A 13,551-nucleotide genomic window follows, 5' to 3' on the forward strand; every position below is an offset into this window, starting at 1 on the left:
TTTGAACTAACCATCTAAAGCCTTAGAAAAAAAAAAAAAGTTTCTATCAATAACCAAAAAAATAGATTTGACCATAAAAAACTGAATAAGTATATATTTTATCATCATTTTTTTTATAAAAATTAAATTGATTCTTTCCTTACAAAAATTTAGTCACTATCTTCTGTGTTGCACTGAATAGTTAAATAAAATTATATATATAATTTATTTATTTATTTATTTTGTTTGAAGGTATATTATCAAACTTATGCAATTCATTTAAAAGTAGCGACATTAAAACAAATGAGTAGTTGTCCTAAAAATTACATTTAGTATATTTACTTATTTATAGCATTTGTGTTTAGAAAGACTTTTACTTAAATTTAGCTAAACTGAAGTAGAACAAAATCTTACATTAATGTGACTCAATAAGAGCATAATAATGATTTGCTTAAGATTTTAGATATTAATTATGAGTATGAGATATATATATATATATATATATATATATATATATATTAATAAATTTGGATTTAAAATAGGTCCTCTCAACCCAAACTTATTTTTTCGTATTGGTAAGTGCACAAAAATGGACCAACTACATCTAATGGACCAAAATGAACCGAACAAGACCAAGTAGAATCGAATTGGACCGAATAGTACCAAAGTGGACCAATTTGGTCTAAAGGAAACAGAATAGGACTAAATGGACCAAATTGGCTTAATAGGACTAAAGTGGACCAAATAGGACTGAAGTGAACTGAATAGGACCAAATAAAACCAAAGTGGACATAGGGTCCATTTGAATAGAACTTATTGCTGAAAACTAAAAACTGAAAACTGAAAATATTGTAGCAAAATAATTTTTAAATGTGTGAATAGTGATGCAGGATCCATTTTTAATAAAAAATTGATAAAAAAGTATGTGAACAGTGCACGCATAGTACGAGCACAGTGCGCGCATAGTACGTGCACTGCGCAAATGTCCCCCGCAGCTGCAACAGAAACCAAAAAAAAAAAAAAAAAAAAAAAGCAAAACGTGAACGCAGCAAATATAATCTGAATCCAAACGCCCTCATAATGGACCAAAGTGGATTAAATAGGACCAACTTGAACTGAGTAGGAGCAAAGTGGACTGAATAAGACTAAAGTGAACTAACTAGAACCTAATGGACCGAATAGGACTAAAGTAGACTGAAAATGACCAAAGTGGACTGACTAGAACCAAATTGGGCAAAATGGACTGAATAGGATGGAAACGGACCGGATTGGACCTATGTGGACTGAATAGGACGAAACTAGACTGAATAGGGCTAATGTGGACCGAATGGACAGAATATGACCAAATTGGACCGAATAGACCAAAATTTCAGGCTGCTGTGGCTCAAGGAACTTAACAACAATAAATGTTATTCTTAAGTTTTTTGATATACTAGTCACTAGCCCGTGCAAGGCACTGAATAATTAGCAAATGTTAAATATCTTCACTTTTTTTTCAAAAAAAAAAAACTTCACTTTGTTCAATGCTACAATTAGTTAAAAGCGAAAAAAATCAATAATTTTAGTTCAAAATAAATGTTGAAAATAGATATAAAAAATAATCATATATACAACTTCCATAGATGAACATTTATATTTGAATATTAAACCTTCCCAAATCCGCAAGCTGCCAAAAATCCATAGTAAATGAGAAAGATCACACTTTGATGAAAATGGAAAATGGAGACCATCCGCTGCTGACACTACGAACTGCCAAAAATATTTCCTGTGACTTCTTATTTAATCTTACCATAGAGTAATGGTATAATGATTATACTTATGACTCTATGACAATCATGTGATTATCTCTCAAATAAAAAAACGACACAATCTTGTGAATTGGGATATATAATAATGTGCTTAAATTTGAATGTTTAGATAATTTATGGTTTCAAGGTTCTTATGATTTTTCTTAAAATCTCTCTCTCTCTCAGCAATCAAAGTGAATAATTTAGACAACAACGTAAAATCACACTCTTTGGTTAAGCTGGTTGCATTGCTTAAAAGTTCTACAACTATTCTTTAAGCATATGCAAGTTAAGAGATTTCTCATTCAACAAGAAAATCTCCAATGTAAATACCTATATATTGTCTCCTTGTTGCACTCATCTAAACATTTTTTCCCTCGCTAGGAACAGAGCCATTTTAGCTTTAGGTAAAAAGCTTATGATTATAGCAATCCAAGTTGTTCCCATAGCTTATTCCTAATATGTCACAATATCTCTTATAGAACCCTATCCTAATAACCACCCTATTATCGGAGCCATGGCCACATTCAAGGCCACCATTGAAAATGTTGGTGATTAAACCATAGCCTAGGACTCGACTAGCTAAAGTGTCAGAAGTAGATGGTCTCCATTTTCCAATTATGACCTCGTGGCTGAATGGTTTCTTTTTATAGTGTGTGCCACATGGCAGAAACTCATGCTCTTATATATATTTTGATGATTATCGTGTAAGCGATTCTAAGTCCAGTCATTGGAGTGGAAATTTAGGCATTAGTAAATCAATTCATTCACAAGGTGGTGGTAAATGCCCTATTCCTCATCCACAAGGTTCATTGAATACGGAAGGAAAACTTTAAAATGTAGACGCAAATCGTATTGCTATTGCTAATTGGCAGCACCCACTGGCAGAGCCAGAGGGGGGCGAGGGGGGCCACCTGCCCCCCTGACTCCTAATTTTTTTTTTTTTTTTTTTGTATTAGTAGTCACATAAAGGGAAAAAAAAAAAAGAAAAAAAAATAAAAAGACTTCTACTTGTTGAAACTTGAAAGTGACCAAACCACCTATTTCACTATTTTTTTTATATTATTATTTACACAATTTTTACTATTTATTACACTTTTCACAGCATTTTACTTTTGAATGATGCTAAAAATATTACAAATTTTACTACTTATGTCTTACAAATTGGCATGTCACCAATCACAAAAAATAATTTCAAACATTTATTCATTATATTTTTTAAGTAACATTAATCATATTTTTACTCCATCAGTTTGTAAATTTTTTAGCAGCTATGAATTGGTTGTTTTTGTTTATTTATTTTAATAATATAAAATATATTCATATTTGCTTACAATTGTTTATTTATTTTGTTATTATTGTTGATTAATGTTTTTTAGATAAATTTCACTTTTAATATCGTCTTTTAATTTTGCACCCTCTAGACTAAAATCCTAGCTCCGCCACTCGCAGCACCCAAAGGGTAATTCAATTGGCAGATATAATGGCATTAATGGACCGCACCTAAGGATGAACCCAAAGGGTAATTCAATTGGCAGATATAATGGCATTAATGGACCGCACCTAAGGATGATGACAATGGATTTTCCTATTCTTTGTAAGACAGGTAAGCTAACATTTGTATTTGACTTTGAACTTAGTCAAGCCACCCTTGTCTTCTCTCAAAAATAAAAAAGCCACCCTTGTCTTCTCTCAAAAATAAAAAAGTCACCCTTGTCGGGCTTCTTTGACATTTTTGAACAAGAGATCGATAATTACCAAACCAAATCGTACTCTCTTTGAATTAATTCGTTCGTAATCCAAAACATCTTGAAATCAAACAAGGATTGAAATCAAACATCTTACTCATACTATAATTATCCTTATCCAATCCTAAACGTGTCTCTATGAAATATTCAACCGATCCTAGCCAAGTTTCTAAACAGTTCTAATACCATAAGCATGTTACTAGCATATTATTGAAAGCTAGAAACTGATTAAACAAAAAATCAACCAAAACATTATAAAGTCAGGGCTTCTAGGTGATTGTAGGTACGCATGACCAAAGTCAAGCAGGCATACCTGCGCGCCTTGAGGCAGAAATTCTACATTCTAACTATTCTAATAGCCTAAACTAGTTCCTATAGTAAAAGTACCTAAAACTAGAAGGAATTTAAACTACGAAATTAAATAACTAAAGGAATGAAAATAAAAAAAATTTAAAAAAAAAAAAAAAAGTGCTTACCTTGGAGCGAGAACCAAACAACAAAGTCATAAGCTTTGAACAAAAGGGCTAGTGACCTAAGAGAGGCCTTGGTTAGTCCAATGTTGCTGTTAAAAAAAATTAAAATATTTAGCTTACAAAAATAGGAGTTGGACTCCAAATATTTGAGTTAGTACAATGGTACTCTTAAAAAAAAAAAAAGAATTGGCTGATTGGTCTATAATTATGAAGACAGCATAATTTTTGTTTTTATCGAATATCATTTTTTACTATAAAATATCTCTTATATTTATTAAATTTTGAATCATTCATGTCCCCGAACTCTTCAATATTTTCATTAATTTTTTTTACTCAATTTGATTGACAATTTTGTAATCTATATTTGAAATTGAAAGTTTTAAGAATTTCACTTTGGTCATTGAAGTTGAAGTCAGGCTGAGCCAACCCATTTTGACTAGTAGTCGAGCAAAATCCATTGCACTTATCCTCTATATATAGTCACATATACCCACCTATCACTTCCACACATCACCTTGGTTGCACTGCATTCACACACTCTCAAAGATAAGAAAAAAAAATGAAGCTCTTTTCTCTGATACTGTTTTTCTTAGCTTTCTTTTTGCTTGGAACCTCAGCAGACGATGTTACCAGCGTCATCAGCTCGTCTCTTTTTGACCAAATGCTTAAATATCGAAACGATCCTCGATGTAAAAGCAATGGATTCTACACTTACAATGCTTTCGTTGATGCTGCCAAATCTTTCAATGGCTTCGGCACAACTGGTGATATAACTACACGAAAAAGGGAGATTGCTGCTTTCTTTGGTCAAACCTCTCATGAGACCACGGGTTAGTTACTTACGTCTTGTTTGGTTTGCTATAAAATGTTTTATGAAAAATATTTTCAGCATTTTACCATTTTTGTGTAGGAGGGTGGGCAAGTGCACCAGATGGCCCATATGCGTGGGGATATTGTTTTATTACCGAAACTAACAAGCAAACCTATTGCACGGCTTCAAATGAATGGCCATGTGCTGCTGGCAAACAATATTATGGTCGAGGACCTATCCAACTCACTCAGTAAGTCTTTCAAATCATCAATTAGTTCTTTACACAACACACACAGAGATCATGGAATTATGATTCCCTTTATTTGAATATGATTTCTTCAATATAGTTCAGGATCTTCAGATCAAATAATACAAATATAAAGTTGTATTGATCAGTGTTAGGTTTGTAACTTTGTTTATCAAAGACTTTAACTCTGACTTCGATTGTTTCACTTTTGTCAGCAACTACAATTATGGGCCTGCAGGTAAAGCTATTGGAGTTGATCTGCTAAGTAATCCAGATCAAGTAGCCACAAACCCCACCATATCATTCAAGACAGCCATATGGTTTTGGATGACCCCACAAGGAAACAAACCATCTAGCCACGATGTCATCATTGGAAAATGGACACCCTCTGCTGCTGACACTGCAGCTGGTCGAGTCCCAGGTTATGGTGTAATCACCAACATTATCAATGGTGGCATTGAATGTAGCCATGGCCAAGATAGTAGCGTGGCTGATAGGATTGGGTTTTATAAGAGGTACAGTGACATATTGGGGGTTAGCTATGGGAACAACCTAGATTGCTATAATCAAAAGCCTTTTGCCTAAACAGCTCTGGTCCAAGACAAAAAAATGTTTAGCCAAGTACAATAAGGAGATGATATAAATATATGAATGGGAGATTTTCTTGTTCAATGAGAAATCTATAAAGTTAAATAAAGAGGAATTTAATAAATTTGAGTACTGGTAATGCAGCCAGCTTGACCAAATTGTGCGATTTTTTTGTTGCTGCTTATATATTATTCGTTACTTTGTTGGCTAATTGTGTGAGGATGCTCACAAACTCATTCGATTATGATCCTGTAATATGACATGTAAATATCACACTCTTTAGATCTTAAAAATTAAATCTTAACTGTAAGATGGATTTTTATTCAATTTTGAATGAAATTGAGAGTTTTTTTTTTTTTTTTTTTTTTTTTCTTTCAAAGGAGATATATGTTTAAACTAATAAAACAAAACTAAGACCTATATCCATGCATTCAAATTACCTAAATAAGGATCATAAAAATGTCACCTTTTTTAAGGGGCCTAATCTAGGCTTAGCTCACTTAGGCGTTGCCTAAGTCCCCTATTTATAAAAGGCCCCAAAATTGTATTTGAATAACCATTTTCAAAATAAATTAAATTCAATTATTAAAAAAAAAAAAAAAAAAAAACTTATAGGTGGGATATGTACTCATTCAGGCATCTTCAAGAAAGCTCCCAAGATTGTGGGTCAATATATCTAAGTTTCACCAAAGAGGCCATTGCCCACGCTCGACCAAGTAGCCCGATGGCCCACTAGGCTAATGGGCTGCCAAGCACATTGTTGTTGAGGCCTATGGGTTGCCCATCAGCCCAATAGAACAGGCTGTGGGCTAGTTTGTATGCTCATAGGCACCCGAAGGGTTAGTCCGTTAGCCCAACCCGTTGCACTGCCTAATAACTCAATGCATAACTCCCCCAACCACTAAGATACTTAAAGTGAGATTGTGTTAATAAAAAAAATTAAATCTATTGGACCATACAAAATTAAATAAGTTTTAAATTATTTGATTAATTCCTTAAAAAAATAGTCATTATCCCATGCATTGCACCACATAGTTAAATAAAAATTATATATATATATATATATATATTATTTATATATTTTGTTTGAATGTATAATCAAATTCATGTAATTTATTTAAAAGTAATGGTGTTAAAACAAATGAGTAATTGCCGTAAAGACTGCATTTGTATATTTATAGGGTTCATGCTTAGAAAAACTTTCACTTAAATTTAGATAAAACTGAAGTAGACTGAAATATTACATTAATGTGACTCAACAAGAATATAGTAATAATAAATGATATGCTTAAGATTTTAGATATTACGAGTTTGAGATCTATATATTATTAATAAATTTGGATTTAAAATAGACGCTTTCTACCCAAACTTTTCTTTTCACATTAGGTAAGTGCACAAAAATGGTCCAAATTCATTGAATGGATCAAAGTGGATTGAACTAGACCGAATAGGACCAAAGTAGACCAAACAAGACAAAAGTGGGCCGAATAAGATGGAATAGGACTAAAGTGGAGTGAATAGACTGAATAGGACTGATTTTGACCGAATAGGACCAAAGTGGACCGAATAGAAGCAAAGTGGACATAATGGGACGATGTGGACTAAATAAGACCAATGTGGACCGGGTAGGACTAAAACAGACTGAGTGGATCGAATAGGACCGAATAGAACCTAATGGACCAAAGTGGACGTAATGTGCTGAAAAGGATCAAAGTGGACTGAATAGGACCGAATTTAGACCAGAGTAGACATAATGGAATGGAATAGGACTAAAGTGGACTGAATAGACCAAAGTGGATTGAATGGACTGAATATAACCAATTTAGACCAAATAGGACCGAACTAGACCGAATAAGACCAAAGTGGATAGAATGGTCTGAATAGGACCGAATGGTGTACCGAAGTAGACTAAATAGGACCAAGGTGGACCAAATAGGACCGAAATGGATGAAATAAGACCAAATGGAAATTAAAATCCAATCTCAATGTGCATGGTCATAATATTATATACATGAACATGTTAACCATCTCATATCATGAAAATTCATCATTTGTGCAACTAATTATTATAATAATTAACTAAATTAGAATACTTACCTATATGCACGACCTCTTGCAAATGAAATGATGGTGGATCACTCTATAAAATGTGGAATAATTTGTTGCCCTTATTTCCTAGGATCAATGCATAGATCTCTCGCTTTCATGGTAGAGGGCATTATGCTTCTTGCTGTTGTGTGCTGTCGATTTTGTGATATGCAATCTAGTGTCTTCAGATTTTGTAAATTAAGGACTCTTGAAAATGACTTCAAGACTTCATCATCATGAGGTTGAGATGATGATTTTAATCGATTTGATGGGTGAAGCTTTTGGAGTTGAATTGGGAGGTGTTTTCTAGTGTCTAATGATTCTAGCTTTGGTATTTAAGGTTTTCAGAGGGTAGTTGGGTTGGCTTGAGTGATGTGAAAATGTTGTTTAGGAGGTGGAGAAGAGGTTGCTAATAAAGTTTTGGTTGTGCTCCTTGCAAAGAGTGTCGCTGCATGAAAGCAGCCTAATTTTTCTTTACAAGAATACAAAATTAAATACTGAAATTTTGATGAAGACCTTTTTTTTTAATGATTTACTCTTGTATTTATAAAGGAAAATGAATTTAATTTAAATTTTCCTCCCAATGCTCTTTCTCAGAATTTTTGAACTCATACTTACTCTCTTAGACGTTTAAATTGAAGTTAATTAAGAGTCGAAATGATATACATTGCGGTACTTGTTTTACAAGAAAATTGTTCCTCAATTAGTTGATTTGTGCAGCCATTCTATGGCACAAACAACAAAGTCATAAGTACACGTTTGGATAGCATTTATGGCTGGCGTTTGTGCGTTTTACTGAAAAAATGTGGGTCCCTTGGCACTGTTCACAGACCCCCACAAAAGTCATCCAAACACAAAATTCAATATAAATTTGGGTTCCACAACACTATTCACACATTTAAAAATTATTTTGTTACAGTGTTTTTAATTTTTAGTTTTTAGTTTTCAGCAAAGGGCTAGTAACCTAAGAGATAAAACGTTGGCCAAAAAAGAATTTAAACTCCCTCATTTACTCAAGAATTGCTTTGATAGTAGTTCTATATGTATTTCTAACGATATTTGCTTGTGTTTTGAAAAGGGAGTTAGTTTGCGTTTGGATACCGCTTATTTTGCTAAAAACAGAAAACTTATTGCTGAAAACATTATAGTAAAATATTTTTTATTGTTCAAATTTACTGTTCACCCGCAATTTGCACTTGGCTGATCCATGAACAATGCCATGGACCAGCCAACAAACGCAACTTAAGTGGACGCAAACGCAAAAATTCTTACTCAAACGAAGCTTTAGTCATACTTTTTATACTTGACAATCTAAGTGCATGCAAAAGCTTCTCTCAATTGTGGGATCAGTTTTGCACCAAATTTCTAAGAGAAAATTTCAATAAAGAGCTCCCCCAACTCCTACCTGCGTACATATGGACCGACCTTGTGTGCATAGCCATGGTTTTTGAAAATGATTGAAATTTTTTTGTTTTCTTTTATCTTGCTCGGCCAAGGCCTCTCAATAATAGGTCCGTTATGTATTGTTAAAATTTTAAAATTTTCATTTATAGTTTACATAATTATTAAAAACTTTAAATATTTAGCTTACAAAGATAGGAGCTGGCTTCTCAAATATTTGAGTTAGTCCAATGGTGCTCTTAAAAAGTTTGAATATTGTTCTTGTAAGTGCACAATTTGTACCCGGACCCAAATGAGTGATGGGCTCAGGCCCAAAGAGCCTTATACAATGAAATTTGTAGAGTATGGGTTTGAAACCTAAATTAGGGATATTGGAAAGTTTGATAAACAGACTAGAATGTCGCAGTCTATGCAAGTAATAGATGATCGTAACAAAAAACCCTCATCGGACGTAAGCCGAGGACAATTTGTATAGCCTTTCTTTCTCAAAGCAAAATATTACAATTTCTTCGCTTCCAAAAGAGTCTCCCTCTTCTTTGTTCTCTCGTCTTCTTATATCCTTCTTCTTCTTCCCTGTTTCATCCACATGTAACACAGATCTTTTTCTCAGATGCTTGTCCCATCCACCACTTCTTAAAGTCTTTAAACAATAGCTGGAAAGCTGAATGCTACTGTTCAGAGGTCATTTCTGCATTAATGCGGCCAGGGAGGTAGATGCAAGGCCTTTAATGTGGTGTTAGCGGCTTTTTCCTCAGATATTTCTCAATCGTCCCTGCTTCTAACGGGTGCTTGGATCACACCTTTACCCAACAGATCTTTCAAAATTTTGTCTCTAAACCATTTAGCAAGTCCCATGACCTTTACTGGGCTTGTCCAAGAAGATACTCCTCCTCGGACCATTATAGTGTGGACTGACCTGTGGGCCTAGAGGACTCTGATTGGACAGACTTGTACCAACTAACCAGGCCTAGAGCCCAAACGTTTATTTAAGCATTTTTACCCCCCACAATAGCCTTTCAAAACTTTATTTTTCCCTCCCAGCCGAGGAGAGAAATGGAGCTTTGAACCAAACAGCGCACCCTCCACACACTTTGCAAACCGCCACACGTGTAGGGGTCCTTTCGTTCCTTTAAAACCGTCTTTGACGCTTCGAAACCCAGAACGCTGGCATTTATGACTGCAAGTTACGTCTTGTCCCCCACGTTCGATGGTGAGATACGCATCCAACGGTCCAGGTTTGTTCTCAGAATTTAGGCAGGATAATTCTGATGCGAGGGCGCCTCCCACACGCCAAAATGCCTAGGAATCCATACCTCCATCCATTCTTTCAGAAATCAATCACATCTAAAAGTTTAATTACTATCTTTTCTCTCAAGAAACTCGTGAAGAATCGCCTAATTATTTACCGTAAGTTTTCAATTTTCTTTACTCATTTCTTCTCGGCTTCTGTCCTCGACCACCATCTAGACCCCTTCCCTTCTCCAAACTCTCGTTTTCACTCCCACCAATTGGGTAGATTTAAGTGTTTAGTAGATACCGACGCCGGTATGGAGGGTTTTCGGGCCAAATATCAGATTCCCCACGACGTAGGCTTAAAATATTGCCCAGTAGAAGCCATAGGTGACGCTAGGAGAGAGGGAGAAGTTATCATTCCCATCATCGCCTTCCTAGAAGGTGGGATGACCCTCCCCATGAAAAACGTAACTAGCGAATATCTACGCAACCATAGGTTATGCCTAGATCAGTACACACCAAATGTATTTAGGGTCTTAGGTTGTGTCGATGCTTTAAACGAGTAAATGGGTTTGAACCTCACATGGCACGACGTTGTCTATATGTATGAGTGCCATAAACTTAAAAGTGTAGGATACTACCTTAAATCCAGATCTAGCATTGTTAGACTCATATCCTGTCTTCCCAAGTCCAACAAAGGCATGAAAGACGACTATCTCATCGCCTCAAGAAACTGGTTTGACGGTCCTCACTGCCCAGTTGAATGAGGAGATCCAGGTGTGACTCCATAGGAGTTAGATTCCCTAACCCATGACTCAATCCCATTATTTTTACCGTTTTTAATTTCATTGCACATTATTGCATTTCCCCTTGATATTTATTGCTAATCTAACCATGCTCGTCTCCTCGGATGTTTCTTTTCACAGATAAACAACACTTACGGCAGCGTCTAAGCCTTTGCAACGTCGCAGACTTGAATCGCGTTCTTCGCTCCGAAGTCTTTGTCAGCAAAGACCTACAAGTAAGAGCAGCCCACCTGATATTAGGATATGATCCTTTATTAGAGGATTTCCAGGAGATTGACAACGCAATCACCGGGAGAGACAAACGACGCAGAACGATTGACGTTTCTCGACGAGGCTTCCTCTCTGACCACGAACTCCCAAACGACCCCTCCATCATACTATACTCTCGCCCTATCACAGCGATTCCTTTTTCGGCACATTCCCAAACAACCGCCGTCCGAGAAGAGCCAGCGTCCTCGCAACAATCATTGGACGAGGAGATTGATCTGTTTCGCCTTGAGGAAGCTGAGAGCCCTCGAAAGGATCAACTCGTCATCTTCTCGGACAAAAAGCACGTGCCCGCTGAAACTTCAGGCATACAAGGTTTAATAATTGCACAGCCTGACTCTAGCTCTGAAGAAGACGACATGTCCACTCTAAGGAAGCTGATGACGAAGAGGGGCTCGAAAGCCTCTAACAAGGATGCAGGTGGGTCCCAGATCCCTCCATCCTTACCACCACCCCCTCCTCCCTCCGATCCTAAGCTTCCCATTCTGGAGCCTAAGAAGAAGAGAAAGAATGAGGCCGAAGAGGCAGATGCGGAGAGGCAGAAAAAGCTAAAACAACAACAACAACAACAGAAAACTGGCAAAGGCAAGGGACGTGCCTCTTCAGTGGAAAGCGGGGAGAACCGGGACCTGGCCGAGGTACGCCGTACACCGGCCAACTGGTCTCCCGAGCTGAAGCTGGATGGGGCACCAATCTCTTGCCAATCCAGCATCAGGGCGTTCTAGCAAGGTCACGCTCACCACCTAGCCGAGGCTTTGGAACGTCCTCTTCTTCTGCCCAAGGACATGGACGCCCTAGACAAGATGAACCAACCACATCTGTTTCTCTCACTCAAAAGGGACTTGGCTTTGGTGAGTGTCTTGGTCTTACCCCCACTTTACTGCTTTCACTGCACTTTAACAAAAAACCGCTCTCATGTACTTTGAATTTGCTTTACTAATAATGCATCTATTTTAATATCTCAACACAGGCCATTCAAGAAGTCTTCGCTGCCGAGAAGTGGGTGGAAGACTCTCGGAAGAAAGCTGCAGCTGAACTAGAGGTCAGGCAAGAGACCAAGAAGTCCCTAGGCCAAGCTCTTGTGCAAAACGAGAACCTAACCACGTAGTTGGCAGAGCAGAAGAGGGAGAGGGACGGTGTCAAGGCCAACCTGAAGACCATGAGGACTCAGGTAGAGGGGTAACGCAAGCTTCTGCGTCAAAAGGACGAGGACTTGTCCAAAGCCTAACAAGAAAACTCCGACCTGAAGAAGGAGCTTGCTAGGACGAGGGAAGAGGCTCGTACCTTCAAGGACACCATGGAGGCCACAAAAAAGGCTGCTTACAAGGAAGGGGTGGAGGCGACAGAAAACCAACTTACAGAGGAGTTCACTGAGTTGTGCCGGGAGTAAAGCCAACAAGTGTGGGCGGAAGCTCTAAATGTGGTAGGGATTCCCACAACCTCTAAGTTGAGGAAGCCTGAAAACATTTGACTTTCCTAGGACATTCAGATGCTCGAAGAACTTCCTCCTGTCGCACCTAGCCCCGAGACGGCACCTTCAACGCACCCATCCATGATTCCAAAGCCCATTCCAACTCCTAAAGAACCTGAGGGTTCTGACAAAGAGAAGGAACAAAGCGATGGAGCCGAGAAGCCTACGAGCCAAAATGCCGAGCCCAATGTCCCTCCACCAGTGGCAAGAGATAAAGGGAAACAAGTCCAGACCTCATTCGAAGCAGAGCTAAAATGAACAAAGGAGGACCGCAAACCAAAAAAGGCTACCAGCACTTCCGAGTAGGACCCCCCTTCTAATGCTTAAGGCTTAGGCTAGTTAGGACTCCTTCCCCTTTTCTTATGTAGCAATTTTTGTATCAAGGCTTTTGCTTTGAATGCATATTTTAAAAGAAATTAATGAGAAACTTTGACTGGTTTAATCTTCATCTGACTTCCAACCTTTAGTACAAAAATACTAATTTGCTTCTCTTTAGCGCGGAATTGAATGAATGAGACAATTAACTCCACCTCCTAATACATAGTAAAGTCTTTACAACATTTCAATTAGCCATAACTTTAAACAACAGTACATACACTTAGCGTATACTTGTAAATCATGCCCCAATACCATAATATATGTAATACAGCAA

At 37.0% G+C, this 13,551-nt stretch overlaps 1 protein-coding gene across 1 annotated transcript; it reads left to right on the plus strand.

Annotated features, from left to right (window-relative positions):
- Window positions 1-4,481: 4,481 nt before the first annotated feature.
- On the plus strand, window positions 4,482-5,791 carry LOC142618344 (endochitinase-like). The gene is made up of 3 exons (XM_075791269.1): window positions 4,482-4,817; window positions 4,898-5,048; window positions 5,261-5,791. Exons 1-3 carry the CDS (start codon window positions 4,547-4,549, stop codon window positions 5,628-5,630), a joined length of 792 nt encoding a protein of 263 aa, XP_075647384.1. The 5' UTR covers window positions 4,482-4,546; the 3' UTR covers window positions 5,631-5,791.
- The last annotated feature ends 7,760 nt before the right edge of the window (window positions 5,792-13,551 follow it).

This window comes from Castanea sativa, chromosome 1 (genome assembly GCF_040712315.1).
Source record: "Castanea sativa cultivar Marrone di Chiusa Pesio chromosome 1, ASM4071231v1".
NCBI classification, from domain to species: Eukaryota; Viridiplantae; Streptophyta; class Magnoliopsida; order Fagales; family Fagaceae; genus Castanea; species Castanea sativa.